At 35.9% G+C, this 22,361-nt stretch overlaps 3 protein-coding genes across 3 annotated transcripts; 2 read left to right on the top strand and 1 right to left on the bottom strand.

Annotated features, from left to right (window-relative positions):
* Positions 1-1,482: 1,482 nt before the first annotated feature.
* Positions 1,483-5,136, bottom strand: PYM (partner of Y14-MAGO). Its single transcript, XM_086646144.1, has 4 exons — positions 4,504-5,136; positions 4,269-4,382; positions 2,245-2,475; positions 1,483-1,788 (listed from the first exon to the last, which is right to left on the bottom strand). The coding sequence occupies exons 1-4, from the start codon at positions 4,681-4,683 to the stop codon at positions 1,645-1,647; spliced, it is 669 nt and encodes a 222-aa protein (XP_086502270.1). The 5' UTR covers positions 4,684-5,136; the 3' UTR covers positions 1,483-1,644.
* A 33-nt stretch (positions 5,137-5,169) lies between these two features.
* On the top strand, positions 5,170-7,705 carry EMB3137 (Ribosomal protein S13/S18 family). The gene is made up of 3 exons (XM_086646145.1): positions 5,170-6,146; positions 6,230-6,454; positions 7,345-7,705. The coding sequence occupies exons 1-3, from the start codon at positions 6,030-6,032 to the stop codon at positions 7,510-7,512; spliced, it is 510 nt and encodes a 169-aa protein (XP_086502271.1). The 5' UTR covers positions 5,170-6,029; the 3' UTR covers positions 7,513-7,705.
* On the top strand, positions 7,373-21,636 carry LOC147534916 (biotin--protein ligase 2-like). The gene is made up of 11 exons (XM_086646138.1): positions 7,373-8,317; positions 16,990-17,222; positions 17,313-17,679; positions 18,676-18,737; positions 18,856-19,004; positions 19,162-19,282; positions 19,581-19,736; positions 20,050-20,095; positions 20,232-20,298; positions 20,377-20,453; positions 21,375-21,636. The coding sequence occupies exons 2-11, from the start codon at positions 17,072-17,074 to the stop codon at positions 21,418-21,420; spliced, it is 1,242 nt and encodes a 413-aa protein (XP_086502264.1). The 5' UTR covers positions 7,373-8,317; positions 16,990-17,071; the 3' UTR covers positions 21,421-21,636.
* Positions 21,637-22,361: the final 725 nt, after the last annotated feature.

Genomic DNA, 22,361 nt, shown 5'->3' with positions numbered 1-22,361 from the left:
CATCAACCTAATGATCTTACATAGCTTGGAGAGTGTTTGAGCCGTGGACTATAAGTTCACACTCAAGATTTGTAAACGTTGAGACTTTTTACGTTGACCTTCGTCAGGAACAAATTTGGGTTTTTGAGATCGGGTCATATTGGTGTTTGTGGTGGTAGGAAATCAGTGGTCCAACGTCGGCACAACAGACAGAACCAGTAATTGGCTAGCAAATATGTGGTGCCAGACGGCCAGAGTGATAGTAGTACAGTATAGGAGGGTATAGTACCAGTTATTTGTTGATGCTTGTGGTGTGAACTCACTGACTGGCAACACTCCTGGGTAGTGGCTCTAGTTTGTTTGTCAGGTTGCGCCAACCTGGTCCATATCCAGAACCTGTCATGGTTAACATCCCCAACTGACTAGACCCCGTCCTAAAGCTAGGAATTGGCCTAGACCAGAGCCATGAGTACTCGAGCCCTTCGGGCCCAGGACGGGTAAGTAATTAATGTCACCACCTGGACTTGTTGGGTTGAGTAATAGTATGCACCTAATCCATTCGGAACCCACAAAACTGTCAAGATGGCTAGGGCTCGGAGCAAGCTCGCTAGTTTACTCCTGTACGAGGGGGTCCTTGGCAAATTCATCACGAGACGGTAAAAGTTGCCGAACTAAACTTGACCTAATCTAACTGATCAGTCTGAACTTCATCAAACTTAATTGATCAGTCGGCAGACGGAACTTGACCATACTTAATCGACTGAGATAAGCATACAGCCATGTGTGGTTGAAAATGAAATGGTTGACACTAAGCCAATGCTAAACAGTGGTTTCTGAGTATGTAGAAGCTGTCCTAGTCTCTCAATGTACTGCATTATCATCTACACGATTATCATCTACACGATTATCATCTACACGACCAAGCCGTGAAAGCAATGATGCAAGAAAGTGACACTAAGGTGCCGTTTGTCTTTTTGTAGATCTGAATATGAAAGATTGTATATGTAGTTTTTGTTGTTTTATGCTTTTATCGTTTGAGTCTTCATGTTCAATGCATATGTTTTCAGCTTTCAAATAAATTTGAATTTGAAAAGAAGGCTTGCTTTAAGCTTTGAATCTATTAAAGAAGTATGCGCGTGCAAATATCAAACTATAGAATTAAATGGCACATTATCTATTTCAGATTTCAGATCCAGATGTAACAAAAAAACAAACAACTCAAAACAGAGACTTGAAAGTTTGCTGCAAACTGCTACTGAAACCTTAGATGTCAATGGGGAGAACCAATGAGCGGGTCCAACTTGTATGAATTTTCGATAATACTAGTCATGGATAATCTTGAGAGGATTGTAAGGAGATAATTTCATCAATAGGCCAAAATGAAATATGACTGTAACCAGAAAGATAAATGAAGAAGCAATATCAGACTCAGAAATAAGTATTGGAGATATAGAAGGGGCAAAGAGCCTATTTCTGAAAACAGGAACTAGCAAATTATCGATCTACTAGTCAAAGAGAAACATATTGATTCATAAAAACTGGAGGTTTCAGATCCTACAGAAACAATTCGAAAGAAAATAAGAGTTTCTTCAAGCACTCAAAGTGAAGTAGAAACCAGGCAGAAATGAATACCAGTTCCTTCACTCTAAAGACATAAATCACACCTCATGAACTTGTAAAATCAGTCTTTTTATCTTCAAGAAGGTTTACCTCTTGACGCCAACTTTCCAATTTTGCCACCTTCTCCAACTGCTCTTGATTCATAGATTCCCGTTCCGTTTTCTGTAACTGTGCTTCAGTGAGTCGGATCTGCAAAATGTATAAGATCTTCATACATTCCTCATGAATCAATAGTAATAAACAACATATACAATTTACAGATATTAGCAAAATGGTTTTTTGCAGATGAAGTTCCAAAAATAGTTTCTAGACTCTGACATATCTAGGCTTCTTCAGCTTATTATAACTGAAATTTTAGCGACTGGTCGCTCAGATGTTACCAGTCTCTACCGGATTCATTTCTCTTAATTTCATCATTTCAGGAATACGGAGAATCAAAATGAATTGAAACACTCCTGTTTTTACATCTGATCATGATTTAACTATATTGATTGATTATTGACTCTGTCCATTTGAGACTCTTCATCTCTTGTTGCCCACTCCGCATTTATCAAATGTTACATAAAAAATCCGAACTACATTGTCATTCAAGTATAGAACATTGACACTGGACGTCAAGAATTACATGAAGGTTTCGAAAAATACCTTTTTCTTGAGAGCTCGAATTTTTTTATCGAGATCTTGATTAGAAGTCTCTGGATAGGAGGTTTTGCCTGCGTCTGATGAATTTGAAACTTCCAGCTTGTTCAGCTGACTTGCAATTGACAGGACCACAGCTTCAGATCTTAGACCTAAATCTTCAGAAGCTTTAACTTCTCCATTGTTTGTTTCCTCAGCTTCTACTAAATCTGAGTTACTTCCTTTTTCAAGATCGGCCTGCAGAGGGTGAAATATTACATTTCGGCGATTAAAAAGCAATACGAAGAAGCAGCAGATAGACTATTTTTCGTAAGTTTCACCAAAGTATTGATAGGGCAGACATCCAGAGAAGGATGCAGTTATAGCTTCAGCTGGGCCAACTCAATGTAAGGAGGGGTCGTTTAGGCCTGTTACACATAATATGTATCTGTACAGTTTCTACAGAACACTGACCATTTTCATATCTTTTAGGCTTTTCTAGATAGACAAAGTTCACAATTTCCTACTTACTATAACATGTACGCAACTACTATTAAATTTTAAACAACTTTCTAAATTCCAAATAGCTCACATCCTCTACTTATCAACAATTTAAGCAAGTAACTGATCACTAATTGTCACAACTCACAAATTAGCACAGTTTCTGTTAGTAGTTCTTAAGTGTTTCTTTTTAAATCTTACAAGTCATCCTACCGAAATTCTACACCGTTAGGAGAACTTGTATCTAGAAACTATGGTGCTCTCCACATGTCATGAACCAGACTGCCAGACACTATGCCGGGACAGTAAGTACAAATATCCAAACAAAAAATATGCGCCAACTACCAAGTGCAAAGCAACACAGAACCTAATACCCATCATGCAAATGCGCGACTGGTCGTTATTTACGACAGTAGGTTGAAAAGGGCATGTGTCGCTTTGTCACAATTTCCCTTGGTTTGCACGTTGAGCGCTAGAGTGCGCTTAAGTGAGCACCTTGCTCGCCTCCCCTCGCCTGAGAACATCACTATATCCATTATGTTGCTCTTGTAGTTGTGAGAAAGGTAAGTTTTGCTTCTTACTTTTCAGATACTATTCAATTTTAAACAATAATTTATACATTGTTTATGGATTAAGGTTGGTAACTAGCTTAGGGTACACTGAGAGCTACCACAAAATTAATAATTACTTTAATTAGTTGCTTATTTTTTTTTTATTTTTTTTAATATTAATTGCATTCTCTGACTTTGATTTACCTTGAAATTGATTGTTCAAAGTTGATTACTTGATGTTTCTTAATGATACTGTAACGATTACTTTAATAGTTGCTTAATTATTTTTTGTTGAATATTGACTGCAATCAACACACAACATAGAAAATTAAATATTAGTCAAGAGCTACCACAAAAGTATCAGAACAACACGCATACTATATATTGAGATCTAAAGTGTGCTTAGGCAAGTTGAGATCTCTCACTCAGTCGCTGGAGTCAGCTGGGACTCTAGGATCAGCAAGTAACATGCAGATGGCTTGAGCTAGAGAGTAGCCTAATTGCACCATATTAATCAGGTAGGCCACTGGTCAACCATCTGCCGGCGGGAATACCCTCAGAATCAGTCGTTTGAGGGAATCAGTCGTTTGAGGGACAGTGATAACTATCACCTATGTTGTTCACAAAGGAAACTACATTGATACAACATTCCGGCAGCATATTATACTGCCATCTCAAGTTCCAAGATACGAAATCTTATTTCTGACTCTCTTGCAAAACGAACTGCATATCCAAAAGCATCTCGAGTTTATCTTCGAAATTATAAGATCACTAAAGTAAGGATACTGAATACCAACAACTTGGGGTCTCTGACTCTCGTATTGAAAAAACTCACAAGAACTCTAATAGTATACCATGGAGAATAATATCTACAATGAACCATACTACTTCCAAATTATCAAACGACATTCACTTAAAAGGTTTCTCCTTTCCAATCAATCAAGTCTTAATGAAACAACTAAATGTAGTCGATTCCTAAAAGTGGGGGAGAGAGATTACCTGTTGTTTCTTCTTCTTCCTTTCGTTCCTCTTAGTTGATTTTGTCTTAGGTTTTGCATCCAAAATTGGATCATAACCTGGTGGCACTTCCAAAGCTCCCATCCCTATCTTTAACTGCAATAGGAAACAACCCAAATAGCAAAATCAAAACAGGAGATTAGGAATGATTCAATCAAAGAATAATGGTAAATAACCAAAACCCATAAAGAGAGAGAGAGAGAGAGGAGGGTCATACCAGAGCACCTTTTGATTTATACTTAGCAACTTCATCTGGAGGAGTATAACCAGCCCTAATTCGAATCTCTTTTCGAAGAGTACCATCAGGTCTTCTAGTTGGAGCTATAACCCTCTCTCCTTCTTTTAGGGTTTTACCCAAACCACCGAACTGTTCTTTACTTCCTCCACTAGTTTCCATTAAAGTTTAATGAGTGTGAGTAATGTTACTAAACCAGATTAAACCCCTCTTCTTCTTCTTCCTTTTCAAAGCTTCAAAATCATATTTTTCTCGATCAAGTTGTTTCCTTTATTACACTCACTACAACTTTGATCTCTTCTTCAACTTGGGTTCTTCGAGTTTTAGTGTCTAAAGACGACTGGAGACAGTGCCAGAAAGAGCCAGCACTGTCGTCCTTGCTCCAACTGGTTTTTCGAGGAAGTGGAAAACTTTTTAGGAAGGGCCGAAGGTTTTTTCCTCTCTACTCACACACACTAATAGAAGCGGCTGCCTCAGTAACCCTGCCCAAATCAAAATAAGAATCAAATACTAAGTCAAACAGTTGACCTAAAATAGATACAGTTGATTTCGTGTAAGTCAGATACTGTATAAAAGTTTTGAGTTATAGTTTCTTTTAGCATAGCCTAGTGTACTCTTTTTTTTTTTTTTTGAACTATCATAGCCTAGTGTACTCGGTATTCCATTCTTTTTTCAAAGAGGAGATATTTTTGAACTTAGAGTCCGAGAATTCGATACCCAATACAAACAATCTTGAGAATATTAAGGATAATGAATTACGTGGAGTCTAAAATGACCTAGAGGCACAGACTCCTTCTAGCCTAACTATATAACACGCCTTCCAGTAGAATCATTACACAAGGTCTTCTTATCTAAATAGCTTGGATTTTGGCCTAGACCAAGATCGCGTTGAAAATCTTAATGTTCTTGGATTTTGGAACCCAAAACGCACCTGCAGCCTTATGTGTAGTTGGGCATCTGACATCTTATGATGGTCGCTTATGTTAAGATAATGGAATTGACAAAAATATCATTTACTTTTAGTGTGCTTTCGAGAAAGTTTTCAAATATAACAAGTTTGATGGTATGAAGAAAGTAGCTGGATATGTTGCATTTTACATAAAACAATTATTAGTGGGGATGGTTCGGGAAAAGGTTTTCAAATATAAAAAGGTTGATGGTACGAAGAAAGTAGCTCGATATGTTGCATTCGACGGAGGACAAATTGTTGGTGTGGATTCGGCATCGAGTGGTATCCAAACTGCTCATAAGTGATTTGGATGACAACCAAATGAAACCATGAATGGGTTTGGTAGGGCTTGACAAATATAAACACACATTGGGCGCCTTTAAAAGTTCTCAAAAATGTGGGGGTGGGTTTCTGAGGTGCCTATATAGATAATCCGGATAGTTTGCTCTCCCTCGGTTAGGATAAGGTGTTCAATTTCCATGCCTGGTTATCTTTGCTCACTGGTTCATCCTCCTTGGGAGAGAGAGAAAGTAGAGAGAGAGAGAGAGAGAGAGAGATAATGGCTCAAGCACTGGGACTTCCTTTGGCTTCTTCACTTTCAATCATCTATAAAGGAGGAAACCCTAATAACCCTTTCACCAGTTCCCTCCATTTCCCTAATTCCAACAAAATTCCTGTAAGTTTATCATAATCTTCATCTTCAATCTAGGGTTTTCTTTGTTGTGTTTTCTTCTCTAATGTAACAATTTATGTTTGTAGTTTCGTGGTTTGACAATCAGAAGTGCTCGTGTTGGTGGAGTTGAAATTCCAAACAACAAAAGAATCGAGTATTCACTTCAGTATATCCATGGAGTTGGAAGAACTAGAGCTCGACAAATTCTTGTTGATCTTAATATGATGAATAAAATGACTAAAGAACTTTCAGAAGAAGAATTAATCACTATTCGTGATGAAGTATCTAAGTACATGATTGAAGGAGACCTGGTAATTTTCGTATCTTTCTCTCTCTAGAATTCTTTCATTATCTTTGTTTCTCTCTCTCTTTTAAGTTATAAACAAGAGATGGGAGGAAGAATTTCTTAGTTGGATTAAATTTTTTTGGCATAAGCTATTTTAATATGGCTCAACCTACCACCCTATCCACCACCCACCATCATCACATACCACAATGTTCTTCATTTCATGCTTCACTATCATCCACGACCATCTTCCCTATCCCGGGAGGACGGCATTCTCTGCCCCAGCAGAACCCCTCTGCTGATGGCAATGTCCGCCCCACATAACTCCTCTGCCGACGGCAATCCCTACCCCCCGGCGGAACCCCTCTGCCTATGGCAATCTCTGCCCCCGGCGGAACCCCTCTGCCGATGGCAATCTCTGCCCCTGGCGGAACCCCTCTGCCAATTGCAATCTCTGCCCCCGGCGGAACCCCTCTGCCGATTGCAATCTCTGCCCCCGGCGGAACCCCTCTGCCGAAGGCAATCTCTGCAACGGGTGCCCCGTCAGGACTCCTCTGCTTGCGGCAACCTCTACCCCCATTAGAGGAGTTAGGATTGAAATAATAAAGAACAGAGAAGGGGGAGGGGAAGACGGGAAGCTGATTATAGTGATGGACGGAAAAGATTAACATGGTGGTGGTTGATGGAGAAGATGGTGGTTGATAGAGCAGATGGTGGCGATGGTGAAGGAGAAGAGGTGGTATGCGGTGGAGGCTGGTGGTGGAGAATGGTGGTCGGTGGTGACCCAATTAGGTTTTCCCGTATAGAAATAGCTTGGTTTCCAAATTTTTTCCTGTCCACATAAGAAATACTTCTGTAGTTCACTAGCTCTGTCCATATATAGCCGGCTTTAAAGATTCTTCCTTTTCGTTGCAGAGGCGTTTCAATGCTCTTAATATTAGGAGATTGAAAGAAATTCAATGTTATAGAGGAGTAAGACATATTCAAGGTTTGCCTTGTAGAGGACAACGAACAAAGAACAACTGTCGAACTTTGAAGGGTAAGAGAGTTGCAATTGCAGGAAAGAAGAAGGCACCTCGTTAAGTTTCACATTCCTTTCTTTCTCTAAGCTGTCCATTAATTGTATGAGAGATGGTATGTCTAGTTCAATTTGATTGACAAAGTACTGCTTTTTAGTTTCTTTTCAAATTCACTTTGTTTCGAGGAGACTAAATGTATTTTCTCCACTTTTTGAACCCTTCCTTATCTTGGAAAAGAATGTGCTTTTGTTTCTTCTTGTTGTATGTTGAATTTAGTGAAAAACCCATACTGTCATTTCCCATTTGTTTGAGTTTAGCTTAGCTTCGAATGCCAAAAAGTTCAAGATGACTGACAGAAACATGAAATTAGGGAATTAGGGTTCAAGGAATAATGTCTTAGTCGCTGAAGTATGAATGTGTCTAGTTCTCGGTTACTTGATTATATTTTGAATTTCTGCTATGAAACTTAGTTCTGTTTTTGTGCAATATTGTTACATAAAATTGTTGACTGCTATGTTAATATATGCCTTAACTTGTACAATTTTAGAAGGAACTAGAGCTACAAGTATATGTTAACTATGAGAGGAGAAATCACTTTTACTTCTTGGCGGCAAAGACTACTTTAAGGTTGTTTAGGTTTAGGTTTAGGTCAATTTATGCCACTTCTTAAGCATGTGGTTGGTAGGTCAGCGATTTTCTTCCGAATATTAAGTGCCCGACTCCGAGCTAGAAGCGCCATGTTTCTTGGTGTGGGTTTTGTAGGAGCAAACATTTAACTCATTTGTTCTGAAGATTTTATATATTTGGTTAATTGGGGTTTGAATATTCTGCAGTTTATGAACTTCTTTACCAGATAATGGTGTGATTAGGTGAGTTCCTTGCAGCAACTAACAGCTTCTTAAGTAGTCTGGAAATTGGACTTTTTATTTTTTTCAGTCTGCTCCTTGGACCTTGGGTGGGAGGCTTCCCTAATGGACACTCACAAAGAAAGAAAAAACTTAAAAGGTAGAAAAACGCTTCAAAATGTATATGAAAAAACCCATGAAAATTTTGAAAGTAATGAAACTTCCAAAGACAGAGTTTCCTTCAAAGTTTGTGAAAAATACACTAGAAATCTACTTAAACAGAGGAGTGTTAAAAGGGCCTCCTGGAATTGTCAAAGCGCCTCTTATCTTCACTCTCTAGTCTCCTAACATTTGCCTTGAGGGAGCTTCCTTTTTACACTTCTAGAAGACGTTTTTAACATTTCCCATTTTAATTGTTGGAGATCTTGCTTATAGGAAAAACAACTCTTTTATAGACAATTTGGTCCATAACTTCAAGTCTTGTTAGACTTCCATACAAAAGTCATTTTAATAATTTGTCCCAAAAAAGATAATGAACAAAGATAAGGTGAGGGAGAGAACGATATGGAACATCCCTGGACCAGTTGGTTAAGAGACTGAGTAAGCCATTATCTCCACGCCAAGACACACATCTTTAATGCATCGGAGAAGAGCGTTATTGAAATATTGTTGTTGGACAATTTTTGAGATACATTAGTTAAAAAGAGATGTCATGTTTCTGTAGGGATAGACTCAGTTCTACAAATATGTACAAATTTGTGCAGACCTATATAAGTACTAGGCATAACCCCCGCACTACGTGCGGGGGCAATGCCCCTTATGAAATTCAAATATTGGGGAAATGAAATTGAGATACGTAGAACTGGTTACAATTTTTATTTATCTAACACATTGTATGTAACTATGGATACAATACATTATATCATAAATGAGTTGAGAACTATTCGTTTTTGTGTTCCAACAATAAAAATATCATCTTGTCGAAACAAAGTTGTATATGTGATGTACATGATAAAACAAATACAAATTAGACAGTAAAGTAAGAATATCTATAGTTTATAATGAAATTCGAATCTCAAACGTAAACTCCAACCTCCGTATGCTTGAGAAATCCCCTAAATTTGTTTTTCTTCGATATATTTGAAACTACAAAGTTGAAAAAAGTAAATAATAAGAATAAAATACAAACATTTGCTTTACATTCACCTGTAGACATAATAAAATTGTGTTATAAGTTATGATCAGTCACAGTATTCTCCTTAGTTGTCTTCACACAAACAATTACTTGCAAGGAAAGTAAATAATTGTTAGGAGGTGCAGAAGGGTGGAAGAATGGAGAAGAAATTTAGCAGAATATACTTCAATGAAGAGGAAGGGCATACGTAACATGTTGTTAAGCAGCAATTAGTACAACCATGGGCGTTCCGAATTTGGAAAGATTACACGTTGCAGACTTAGGTACAACTTGAAACTCAAACACCACAATATTAACTTAAAGATATGCATCAATCTGCCATTAGCACGCCATAAATCGCCGAGGATGAGAGGCACACTTTCAAGTTATAGCAGCCATCCTGAAATTGTTCAACAAAGCTCATAATGATAGGTTTTAGAGTGAGAAACAATAAATCTGCGGAGATTTGTGCCCCCAATAGACATGTACAGGTATTTTCAAGCAAACTTGTCAACATCACCTCGTTCACAATAAGAACTAAAGACAGAAAAACCATTGAAAATAATTGGATTCACATTGCGTAATCCTGTTTACTTGGCCAACACCATCCTCACAAACTCCTCATAGTTTACTTGGCCATCCCCATCCACATATATTTCTCTGATCATCTCGCCCACTTCTTCATCAGTCAATTTCTCCCAGATTTGTCATCACATGCCTTAGCTGCTCCATGTTGGTATAAAAAACAAATACAATTTATTATGATAGGATATCTTCCAATGGTCGGAAAATATTTTGATAACTTAGTGTCTTCTGTAATACATATTATAAGTTTTGATGTAAGAGCTCTTTGCTCGATTGGTGCACTCTTTACACCATTGTCAATATATTATAGACCTTTAAGAAAAAAATGCAAAACCACAATGTACACAAAGTATGAAGAACCCAATTTTGTATTGTTTTTGTAATAATAAAATGAACAAATAACGATCATACAAATATATAAATGAATCAATAGGGCCTATCTCTGCAGCTGAAATGACACCATTACGATCCTTGTCAAAAACCTTGAAAGCTTCCTTGAGTTCTTCTTCGGAATCAGTATCCTTCAAGAGTAGAAATAGAAATTTTAACCATGTCAACATAATTATTCTGAAATTTTTAAATTTAATTGAAGAAAGAAAACGTGTATTACTTCTTCCAAACATTCATGATCTTAAATTTCAAATACACAAATAAATCAAGTGAAACAAATATAACAAAACATTAAGATATAATATTTTCATGAAGAAAGAAAAAGAGGCGAAATTTAATGGGTAACAACTATACCTATATGGGTTTAGAATCACTATTATGGTGTTCCGTGACAAAATGTTATAGATGAAATTTTTTTTGGATTTGAATGAAAGAAACACCATTCGGACGCTAACCGATTAATATGTAGGGTTTGTAAAGACTTTGCGACCTTAAAAGTGGAGTCAAACTCCATATGGTTGAGATATTAGTTGGAAATATATTTTCTCCAATAATCAAAATTCAAAACTACAGAATTGGTAAATTAAATAATAATAATGAAATACATATCTATCCCTAGAAAAAGTTACATAAAATAAATTTTCAAGTGGATTTTGGAAGAAATCTATTCTAGCAACATGTAGACTGTAATGAGAACAAACAATCCAAGTGACGTTTCCATATCTAATGTTCTAGAAGAAGGTATTTAAAAAAATCCATTACCAATTATAAAAGGCATGGAGTAGTTCACTTAGCGTTAAAGTGACCTGTAGATATAAAGAAATTGCGTTATAAGTTATAGATTGCCCACAACACTCTGTTTAGTTGTGGTTCGTAACGTGAATAATTAGAGTATCAAGAAGGATAAATGTCAATGATTGTCAGATGATGCATAATTGTGGGAAAAGACGAAGAAATTTAGTAGACTACACTTTAACGGATAGAAGGTTATATGTAGCATCCCAATAAGGCGTAGCACCGGACGTGACCAGTTTCGAAAGATAGACATTACAGTTGAACATGTGTTATGTCTTGACGGAAACAATAAAAAATTTTAATTACAGTAATAGAGACCAAAAAAGTACTTAAATATACTAAAGATTCCATGTCTTGTGTAATAAAATACCTAATGACTTGTGTAGTTGAATAGTACTTTTGTTGTCCTATTGAGTTTGAAACGAAAACGCTTTAGTTATGTTCTTTACTTATGGTGATTGTAAACATCCATACAAATGCGTATGAAATTAAATTTAAGCGACAACCCAAAGAGACCAATGTGGCTATAAGACGACCTTGTTAACTATAGCTGAACTAAAATTAGGAGTTGCATTGATGGATTTATTGAGTAATTTGAAACTTGAACATAACAAGACTAAACTAAATATATGGATAAAAGAACCCTTTGCTGCACCAAATGTTTCAACTTGATTTTATGGCACCATGATAACCTACATTAAATTTAAGCGACAACTCAATCAGACCAATGTAGCTATAAGACGACCTTCTTAACTGTAACTGAACAAAAATAAGGAGTTGCATTGACGGAATTGTTGAATAATTTTAAACTTAAACATAACAAGACTAAACTAAATATATGGATAAAAGAACATTCACGATGTTCGTGGTAACCTACAATTTTTTTAAAATGAAAACAATTAAAGAGGTAAAAAAATAATATAACAGATAAGTAAAGTTAGTGTGTCGTACAGAAAATTAATGATTCAACCTTTGTGTGAAGCCAAGCAACTACAATAAGAACATTCACGATGTTCGTTAGTACGTTCCGATCAGGAGGAAGATATACATATCTAAAATGGGAAGGATGTTAATGAGGACTGAGGAGAACATGAAACTAACTTTTATGACAAACCAAATAATTTATTTCACTATTAGATGACTGGATCAAGAAATGAGGATGTCTTCACAATTTTACAATGAAAACTCATTACCAAAGAAAGGAGAAGGAAGTAACATACTCAAGATGAGGAAGAAATGTGTATTCCACGACAATCTTGTAGCTATAGGTTCACTATCAGGAAGAGACCCCATATTGACTCCCCTACTTTGGTTTCCAGTAAAGCCGACATCTTTGGTCAACTATGCAGGTAGACAACTCGAGTCCTTCACAACTTGTGCTTCATTTTGTTGATCCTTATTATCTGTTGATATTGGCTTAGTTGCTGAATAAAATTTGACTAATTTGCTTAATGTCAGGTTGGTACGTAATTTAGGGGGAAGACTTCTTTCCCTACTAAGTTACCAAAGAAATGGAAAACTAAAGAGAAATTTCTTCTCTTTTCCTAACCGTAAAAGTTAATCAAACAAAAATTAAAGGTAATAAGAGCAAAACATATATGTACTTGTTTAGTTGTCTTTTGCTTCATAAGTCAAGTTTTCATCTTTGAAATCCACAAATGCAATGTTCCTTAGCCTCAACATAACAATAAAGACCGGTCAAGCGGATGAATATTGAATGCAAAGTCCCACCTAAATAACCCAACCAGTAAATATATAATTTGCAGGCATGTATGGAAGGTTACCAATTTATAGTTCATGGATCTTATAGGAACAAAGGTAGGATTTCATTTTTTATTTATTTTTCATGCTCCTCTTTGCATTAATATGCTGGCGGTTTACTACAATAATCAGGACATCGGTATTCAGAATGACCACCAATATCAATTAGAAGCAAAATCGAACATCCATGTGAAAAATTAATATATTTGAACATGATTTACTCAAAACGGCTTACAAGAACAATCTAATTGATAAACAAAAATTTATAGACTAATTCGAACTATGAGGTTGTTATGGGAGGAGAGCGATACCTTCCTCCAGAGCAAAGACAGACAAAGGAAGCACCGTAGTGATCAGAAAAGAGTCGAGAGAGTTTCTCGTGATCAGGAGATACCGAAAAAAGGGTCCCTCCTAATAGTGAATCTTCTTCTTGTCCTCATGTCTACATTGGTGTTGTCTGCATCTGATGATGAAATTAATTCATTTGCTACCGCTGCAATGGAAGAAATACATCCAGGAGAGAAATCAATAATAAGCAGTTGATTAAAGTTAACAAAAGAAAGTCATACCAAATGAGAACGTGAAGAGATTGTTGTCCATTGCCATATATTATCCGAAATGAAATTTGATTGAAAACGTCGAAATTTTGTTCAAGTAGTTGTCCTGTTACACCATCAATGACTTCACATAAGAATAAATAATCTCGTAAGCAATTGATATAACTGGAACATAAGAAATTTAGGCAACAACAATCTGCGAGTATCAAACCTACAACCTCTTTTAGTTAGAATCGGTTGCACGCCCATTAGAGTACAACCCATTTGCTATATAAAGAAGCTTTGAATCGGTAACAATCAATTTTCTAATGTAGATCTGAGAGGATGAAGGATAAACTGTGTAAATTATAGCCAAGATACAGTTATAGAATAGTTCTATATTCAAACAAAGTTGTTCCATGGAGGAATTTGACCAGGTAGGTAGTTTGCACCTTATTGGAAATGTTGATTACGGTACATATCAAATAAAACACGGAACACTGTAGGAGCAAAGGTAACCAGGAAGCAAAATTTATGAAAATAAAATTCAATTGGTTGAGTCATTTCCCCAAACAAGTTGTGTCATAAATAAAAAGAACTATGGACAAGTGGAGGATGAAAGTATTCACTCAATCTCGTCCAATACTCGGTACTTCTTAACAAATAAAAAAAAAAGTAGATAAAGATGTCATAAAATCTAAGACAGTGAGAGAGTGAGACATTGAGAGAGGAAGGTGAGATATTGCGGAGAATTTTAAGTATGAAATAATTACAAAAAAATTGAGAGTGGGGGATGAAGAGGTAAGGAAGGAGGATTAGATGAAAGGGATAAATGGGAAAGTGAAAAAAATAGAGGATTTGAGAGACAGGGATGGACATTGACAGAGAGGAATGAGAGATATGACAAAGAATTTGAGAGTGCATATTCAATGAAGCGCTTGCACGAGAGGGGAGGGATTTTGGTGTTTGAGATTCACTGGGCGCGGTTAGGAGTTGATAAGGCGAGGAAGACAAACATGGAAGAATAGTTGTCTGTGTGGCTACCCAAGTTTTTGTTGTTGAGAGAGAAAAATGAATTTCTGAGAGAGAAGAAGGAAAATGTCATGTTTGGTATGCGAATGAGGTAATTGAAGGGATAACAAAGAGGTAATTGAAGGGACAATCAAGTGTAGATGGACAACAACAAAATGAATGGATTGTTTTGAATGAATAGTGTTTGTCCTAGTCACATGTATGTGTGGTCACCAAGTTACCCGGAGGAGCTTTCATTTTGTCCTAGAACTGGGTAGAGTTAATTCAACTGAACAGAGAGAAGTTCAAAAGATGAATCGACCCATAGGAGAGGAACATACCGTGAAAGATGGGCGAAAGCTTTTGGTTATTAATGTGCGATTCAATTAAAAGGTCTGGACTAAACGATAAATAAATCATATCAAATTTGACATCTGTTTGAACCATGAAAGAGGAAAGTTGCCTTTTTTTTTTAGGAAAGGAAAGTTGTCCTTTTAAAATGTCTATGTGGCTATCAAATTATGTCTTAAGCATGACCCCCCGTCCTACTGGCGGGGTAATGCCCTTTAAACAACGCGAAAAAGTAGACATGATATTCGATTATTTTTTTTAATTAGTATCCTGATACCCTCTAAAGATAGGTGTAGTTGTCTAGAGGTATAAGATTTGTCGTTAGTTATTTAAAAGTTTTGAAATTACAAAACTTTTTTGATTTTGATGTTTAAATCTATTTACAATTTTTTTTTAAAAATATTTCTAGTTTTCTTTTATAGATAGCTAACTGCCCCCATATTATAGGTTTAAGTCCAATTTAATACAATCAATCTAGACCCATTTAAAAAAAAAAATCAAACTCCAACTTAGGTGTAGTAGACATATGTTTAAGTTTTTTTAAAGTATGTCTTACAAAAGACATGAAAATTAGAATTGTACGATTCTAGCCACATAATATTCAGCAAACAAAAATTCGCTATGACATAGAAGGCATCTCCATCAATTCATAAAGGGGTGCTATTATAAAAATTGTAACTTCACTTTCCCTCTTTTCTTGTTTGTTGGATTATCAAACCAACTCCATATCACAACAATTCAAAGTGAGAACAAGAAAATATTAACAAAATTAAATTGTGAGATAAATTGATAAATACGTAACATGTTCTACCTTGTTATTAGAAACGGAACCAAAAATTTTGTTTGGAGTACAAACACGAAAAAATTTGTCAAAGTATAAGTTCTGGTATGAAATATAATTTTCATATATATTTTTCATTTTGATTTAAGAGGAAATGACTCAATATTAAAAGCAGAATACAAGAGTGAACATGAAGGTACGAGAAGATACGAAAATGAGTCTCCACCAAGGCAATAAACCTAATCTTTCAATTATATAATCAGTAAAAGGAAGAAGGCAACTGTTGCACCAATCAGTTATACCCGCTTACTTCTTTTTTTTGTTGAGATTATATCCGCTTACTTGATTATCAATCTTGTATGAGCGTACCAGTATATGATACCACAAAATCACTTATTGCTCTTACTGTTCATTTAGATATTTCATCATCCTAATAGAAAAAAATCCAATAAGAATACTAAAGAACAAATACCCATCATCATTATTGATAGTTTGAAACTTTTCATCACTGAATGAAACATATGAGCATAACATTAATAAAATACTTGATCTGTATCAATTCTCCTTCCATGAATATATCAACTGTTGCTTCGACGTATGGGGAAATGGTTCTTTCTTATATATGGGAAAAATAATTTGGTTCATGAAAATGCTACGGAATTAGTAATTAGAATTGACTAATACTAAATTGATATTTTATGGACATAACATTTAACATAATTGTTCATCTTCCTAAATTTTTCTTTGAGAGGCTTAATAGGTTCAAGAAGCTACAATTAATTTAATAATCACCTATTAATCACTACTGAGATTTGTTCATCTTCCTAAATCGTTCTTTGAGAAGTTTAATAACTTCTGGAACATCAACTAATTTATTAGTTAGCTATTAAAATTTATTAAGATATATTTTGAATAAAATCAATACAATTGTTGATCTTCCTCAATGGCTCTTTGGGAAGCTTAATAGGTTCATGAATTTGAAACTAATTTAGTAATTAACTACTAATTATTAATGAGTGGAAGACTGATCTAAAGGTTAAGATTATAGATGAAAGAGAAGGGAGGACTATGATTTGTCATAATCTTTGTCCTAGTCAGCAAATCATATGTTTTGGTATGCCTAGTCACATTGTCCTAGTCACCATCTAAGAGCATTCATTTTGTCCTAGTCACAAGTATCTGTTTTGTATAATAGATTGATGGATGTGTTTCAACATAACAAAGAAATGGGTCGAGCATTCTTAAATTAGCCATGACTAGACAAGTGTATTTATTTCACCAAACTCCCCTTTCTAGCACTATGAGAAGACAGACAGGTGTATTTTTTTTTTCTCCAACAAGAAGTAAATCCTTTCATCAAAAAAAAAAAGAAGTAAATCAAAAGGAAATGAAGAATGCAATTACCCAATTTCAAACGTTTTCTCTTCTCATCACCACCATTACCTTTTCTTCTTCTTCTTCATAAACCCCATTATCGTCCTCACTCTTCTCCTCCAAAACCCTCGACCCCATTCCTCCATCAATCTCTTTCTCTATCCTCTCCAGGTATCTCCTCTCTCTCTCTCTCTCTATTCTCTTTTTTCTTAACGTCATTTTCTTTACCAAAATTAAAAATCTGAACTTTATACTCTTTAGGCATGGAGAATCCATTGCCCGCAGCTCAATTATCATCAGCATCATCATCATCATCGACAACCTCAATCTCAACTTCAAACTCTAAAGCTCTTTTAGTTTTATGTGGTAAATCATCTTTAGAGATCGAATTTGCCAAATCTCTAAAAAATAATATTAATAATAATACTTTGAAGTTTCCTAGCGAGTATGATGAAGGTGGAGTTTCGGTGTTTTTGCATCCATTGGAGGTTGATTCTTCAAAACCCTATAATGAGGAAGAGAAGACGTTTGATATTGAATCATACATGAATGCTTTAACCACTGATCGATTTGGTCGGTTTCTAATCTGGACTCCACGGTTAACTTCAACTCAAGATCTTATTTCCAAGTAAGTATATACTTTTTACTTGGTTTTCTATTCCCATTTCATTGTTTGATTAGCTAAAGTTTAAGAAGGAAACAAGTAAGACCACTGTATAAGTATCCTGAGTTTGAATTACCTAACAGTGTTCAGACTAATTGTATAGTTGTGTGTGCGAGAATACTCCCATATGGGAAAAGAGTACTCCAGTAACCAAGAACATAGCATTTAGATCCTCTCCACTGATGGCTGCCAATTGGTTTTGAGTTGGACATTCACAAGCCTAGCATGGTATCTGAGCTAGGCCTACATGTGATAGGTTTACCAGCCACATATGCTTCATCTCATCCAAGGATAGACGCACGCGTGCTTCATCTCACCCAAGAATAGACGTACGCGTTAGGCTCAAAGAACGTGATAAGTGAGAAGGCGTGCGAGTGTCCTCCCCACTTACTACCAATTGGTTTGAGCTAGATGGCGACAAACTTAACATGGTAGCCAAACGTGATAGGTCCAAGGGCTACTACACGTACTCGGTATTCCACTTCACTAAAAAAAAAGGACACATTTTAGGGTCAAAGAACTTCACATCTGGGGGGGGGGGGGGGGGAGGGGGGGGGGGGGTGAGAATAGTCTTGCATTGGGTGATGAGTAATATAATTTTTAGGCTCTCCCACTGACACTCACTGCCGATCGGTTTTGAGTTGGATGGCCACAGACTTAATATCTTGCAGTTCTGATATTGTTCTCTGAAAGTGACGTGAAAAGCTTGAAATGATGCATTGTTTGGTTGGAATAGTATTGTCTGGTGTTGCTTTAAAATAATTCATGGATACTCTAAAATTCAGATCTGAAAATGTTAATTACAGTTTGTATCCTCAAAGTGTAGTTTATACAGCTATTGAAGCTTTGATGGATTTTGGCTTATGGTTTTAAGTCATGTTGTCAAAACAGAATGTTACTTTTTTTGTTGAGGGAAACAGAATGTTACTTGAATCCTAAATTTTGAGCTTTTCTTGGCAGGAATTTCTCTGTGCTTCCTATTGGAGCATTTTGTGTTGCAGATATACAATTTAAAGGGAGAGGTAAGTAAGAATGAAGTTGGAATGCATATCACTGAACTTTGAGTTGTAATTTAATCATTTCTTCATAGTTCATGCGATTTTCTTCAAATATTGCAAAAGTTATGGGAGCTGATTTCAGGTAGGTCAAAAAATGTATGGGAATCTCCATTGGGTTGCCTATTGTTTTCTTTTACCTCACAAATGGATGACGGGCGGATAGTGCCTCTTTTGCAATATGTGGTGTCGCTTGCAGTGGTAGAGGGTGTAAAAGATATATGTGATGCAAAAGTAAGTTCCGTTTAGTGACGCAATTAGATATTATTGAATGTCATACTATTTAAATGATTAAGCACGAAGCACTCGTACTTGAACTTAATGTTTCAGTTTTGATATCTATAAAATTTAGTTACTTATTTTATTCATTGATAAAATGATTTAATTTCAGGGCTTCCCATATATTGATATCAAAATAAAATGGCCAAACGATTTGTACCTAAACGGTCTTAAAATTGGAGGCATCCTATGCACCTCAACTTATTCATCAAAGAAGTTCAATGTTACTACAGGTAAAAGGTCTCATCATTAGTTATGACTACCTTGAAGTTCAATCAATTTAATGTCTGTACATGCATAAGATGAAAGATTCGGAACACAGCCAAACTGGTTTATGGTCTCATTCTCCTCTTCCGTTTATAGTATTTCAAGCCTTTGCACCAATTTCAAGCAAAGGTATCTAAACCCGTGGCTTGATCTCTTAAAAGTATGTCTTTTCCCATTTTATGGGTCTTTGTATAGAAGAAGCTGCTATTATCTTAGACACATATTTTAGTTACCAAAGCATGTTATGTTTGTTTTTTCTTGCAGGAATAGGCCTAAATTTGGATAATGAGAAACCAACAACTTGCTTAAATGAAGCACTACGGCAGCTTACTTCTGTCGATTACCAATTGACGAGAGAAGAAGTTCTTGCAGCAATTTTCAAGAGATTTGAGAATTTCTTTGGTGTTCTTACAAATCAAGGTAAATTATACTCCTAAAGAAGACCTAAGTTTACATGTTATTTGATACATTTAAATTCCACTTTTCGTGTATTAGTGTTATAGTTTCACTGGGGGTGATATAGTCGTGTAGCTTTGAATATAAATTAAGAACTTAAAAGTTAAAACAGACTGAAGCATTATACTGAATTCCATAAAACCGAAAAGACAACCTAAATCACAACAACAAACTTTTATGACCATCCGTAAGCTGTCATGGCTGATATTCCTGGATCTGCTGCTGCGGGAAGCTTATGTATTCTGCCAGTTGAACTATTAGCTGTTTTACCCTGCAGGATTTAAACCACTAGAGGAGTCCTACTACAAGGCTTGGCTTCATAGGTAAGAATGTCTTCAGCACGTTTTGTTGAAACACAATTATCGAGATGAACAGATTATATATGTGCTTCATAAATAAAGTAGGTCTTGAGCACTTCTTCATAATCCAATTATTTTCATCTTTATGCAATACCGACAGCGGCCAGAGGGTGGTCATACAGGAAAAGAGAGAGGGTCAATTATCAGAAGATGTGGTTACGATTCAGGTGAATCAATGAGCTACAGTTTGGAAGGATTACAAGAACTAAAACAGTTTTTATTGATCCATCTTGATTTTGTCTCAGGGGCTGACGTCCTCTGGCTATTTATTGGCAATGGGCGAGGACTGTCAATTTTATGAGCTTCACCCTGATGGCAACAGGTAATACTTGGTCCAACATGTCATGGTCTGGTTGCACTGCTGAAGAAAATGAATCTATAATCGTAAAGTTTCTAAGTCTCAATGCATATCATTGTCGTATGATTATAATCACAGTGCGCTATTCTCTTCCTGTAGACTCTATAAAAATCTTTTTGACATAACGAATGAATAAAATTGTATGAAGAATCATTCACTGTAACACTGTCATCTGCCTCAACACATATCATTGTTCACTTTCTTATATTCTTCTCGTAAAGTTAAGAATTTATGTAAGCCAAGTGTAGATGGTATAGCATAGATTCATTGTTCCGGAAAATTAGTGCAGTTTGTTCAGTTACATAGTCAAGTACTTATTTCTAGAACTACATAATGAAAACCAGCCCCTCCACCCCATTTTGTCCTTGATTTAGGTACAACCCAGACTAGGTAGTAGGTATCCTAGTTCCTCATGGTACAATTTTTCTGGCACCGGCTGCCCTAGAACATCCCATGCTTACCTTTCCGATCGAGCGAAAAGCCACCCACCAGATAGGTAACACAAGGTACTATGGTATAACCCAAGCCTAAACTTTCTAAGCAATGTGGGACTAAGTGCTCTGCACATGAAACATTTGTTTCACCTCCTAAACCTTCCCAAGTGTTGAACTTGGACTTGCAGCATCTTGTTACCGACAACCCAAAACTTCCTAATAGTTAGAGAAATTTTGGGTTCAAAGTCTTTTATGTTGAACTGAAATCCATGATGAGAATTCGTGGTCAATGAAAACATATGCACTGGCTTAGGCATCTTTGGAAATATCTTTGCCGCCTTTCCTCGGCCGGGTAGCTTAATGCATCTGGATAGTGGGATTGGCAAGATATTTATTATATCAACTATAGCTGATTGTTTGATTTTATTTTATTTTTGCTGTGAACTACAAGCTTTGACTTCTTCAATGGACTCATAAGGAGAAAATTGGCTGAATAAGACATATCGTTACCTGCAACTTCCACCTTGAAGATCCCTTCTCCGATTATCGTAAGCTGGGGAATAAGGTAGTCATTACACTTTTATTTTTGGAAGACTCGAAAAGGCAAACCAATTTGCACTCTTGTCTTTGTTTATACAACGATGTAGTATTTATGCTTGTAGAATTTTCCTTGTTCATCTTCGTCAATTTAAAAGGCCTAGATAATTTATACATATAATGGTGAGTTTTTGGTGTTTTCTCTTCTACATATTTATCATTTCATCTATACAATTCCTTTTTTATTTGATTTGCAACTTAACAGGGTACACTGGCGACGACAACTACAATTTTGAAATATTCGTAACATTTATTTCTTGTTTTTTCTTTTTCTTTTTTCCTTTTATTCCTTTCTATTCACATGCCAGCTTACTACAATCATGAAAGAGAAAACAACTTTATTTTTTTTTGAAGTGCTTAGAAGACCATAGAACTTCATTTTTATAAATCACAAAATAATATACTTCATTGGAGGTTTTGAAATAGGACAAAAATTGTTCTAAAGTTTGTTTCTTCAAAATGTTTTGGGTCAGTATATTTCTATCATCAAACTGTCGTTTTGGAAATAAATTAATAAATTTTTTTCGAGATATAAGTTTTGGGTGGAAACAAAATGTTTCTCTTTCGTTCCCCCTCAAGCTTTTCTGCACGTCTATTTATCTATCGCTCGTCTCTATTAAATTTCTCTCTCTGAACATCGACTCAGACCACGAAATCATTGTCGGTGTCTGGAGGATTTCTTTTGGAGGAAAGAAAGAGAGATTTAGCAGTGAGAAGGAGAGAGAAAGTAAAGATCGAAAGAGAAAAAGAGAGATTTAGGAGAGAATGAGAGTCGAAGTTTTAGAGAGCGAGAGGAAGAGTTTTATTTTTGGAAATTTGACTAAAATTTATGAGTCATTAC

The sequence above is a fragment of the Eschscholzia californica genome, unplaced genomic scaffold, assembly GCF_041429995.1.
Source record: "Eschscholzia californica isolate CP2 unplaced genomic scaffold, dmEscCali1.0.p SCAF_6, whole genome shotgun sequence".
Taxonomy (NCBI): Eukaryota; Viridiplantae; Streptophyta; class Magnoliopsida; order Ranunculales; family Papaveraceae; genus Eschscholzia; species Eschscholzia californica.
This window is presented reverse-complemented; position numbering and strand designations above follow the sequence as displayed.

Coding starts and splice junctions, on each gene's coding strand:
- LOC147534916 (XM_086646138.1), top strand. CDS start 17,072: ATGCAATTACCCAATTTCAAACGTTTTCTCTTCTCATCACCACCATTA. Junction 17,223..17,312: donor TCTTTCTCTATCCTCTCCAG/GTATCTCCTCTC, acceptor TATACTCTTTAG/GCATGGAGAATCCATTGCCC. Junction 18,738..18,855: donor TATACAATTTAAAGGGAGAG/GTAAGTAAGAAT, acceptor AGCTGATTTCAG/GTAGGTCAAAAAATGTATGG.
- PYM (XM_086646144.1), bottom strand. CDS start 4,683: ATGGAAACTAGTGGAGGAAGTAAAGAACAGTTCGGTGGTTTGGGTAAA. Junction 4,383..4,503: donor ATAAATCAAAAGGTGCTCTG/GTATGACCCTCC, acceptor TTCCTATTGCAG/TTAAAGATAGGGATGGGAGC. Junction 2,476..4,268: donor GGAAGAAGAAGAAACAACAG/GTAATCTCTCTC, acceptor CACCCTCTGCAG/GCCGATCTTGAAAAAGGAAG.
- EMB3137 (XM_086646145.1), top strand. CDS start 6,030: ATGGCTCAAGCACTGGGACTTCCTTTGGCTTCTTCACTTTCAATCATC. Junction 6,147..6,229: donor CTAATTCCAACAAAATTCCT/GTAAGTTTATCA, acceptor TTATGTTTGTAG/TTTCGTGGTTTGACAATCAG. Junction 6,455..7,344: donor ACATGATTGAAGGAGACCTG/GTAATTTTCGTA, acceptor TTTTCGTTGCAG/AGGCGTTTCAATGCTCTTAA.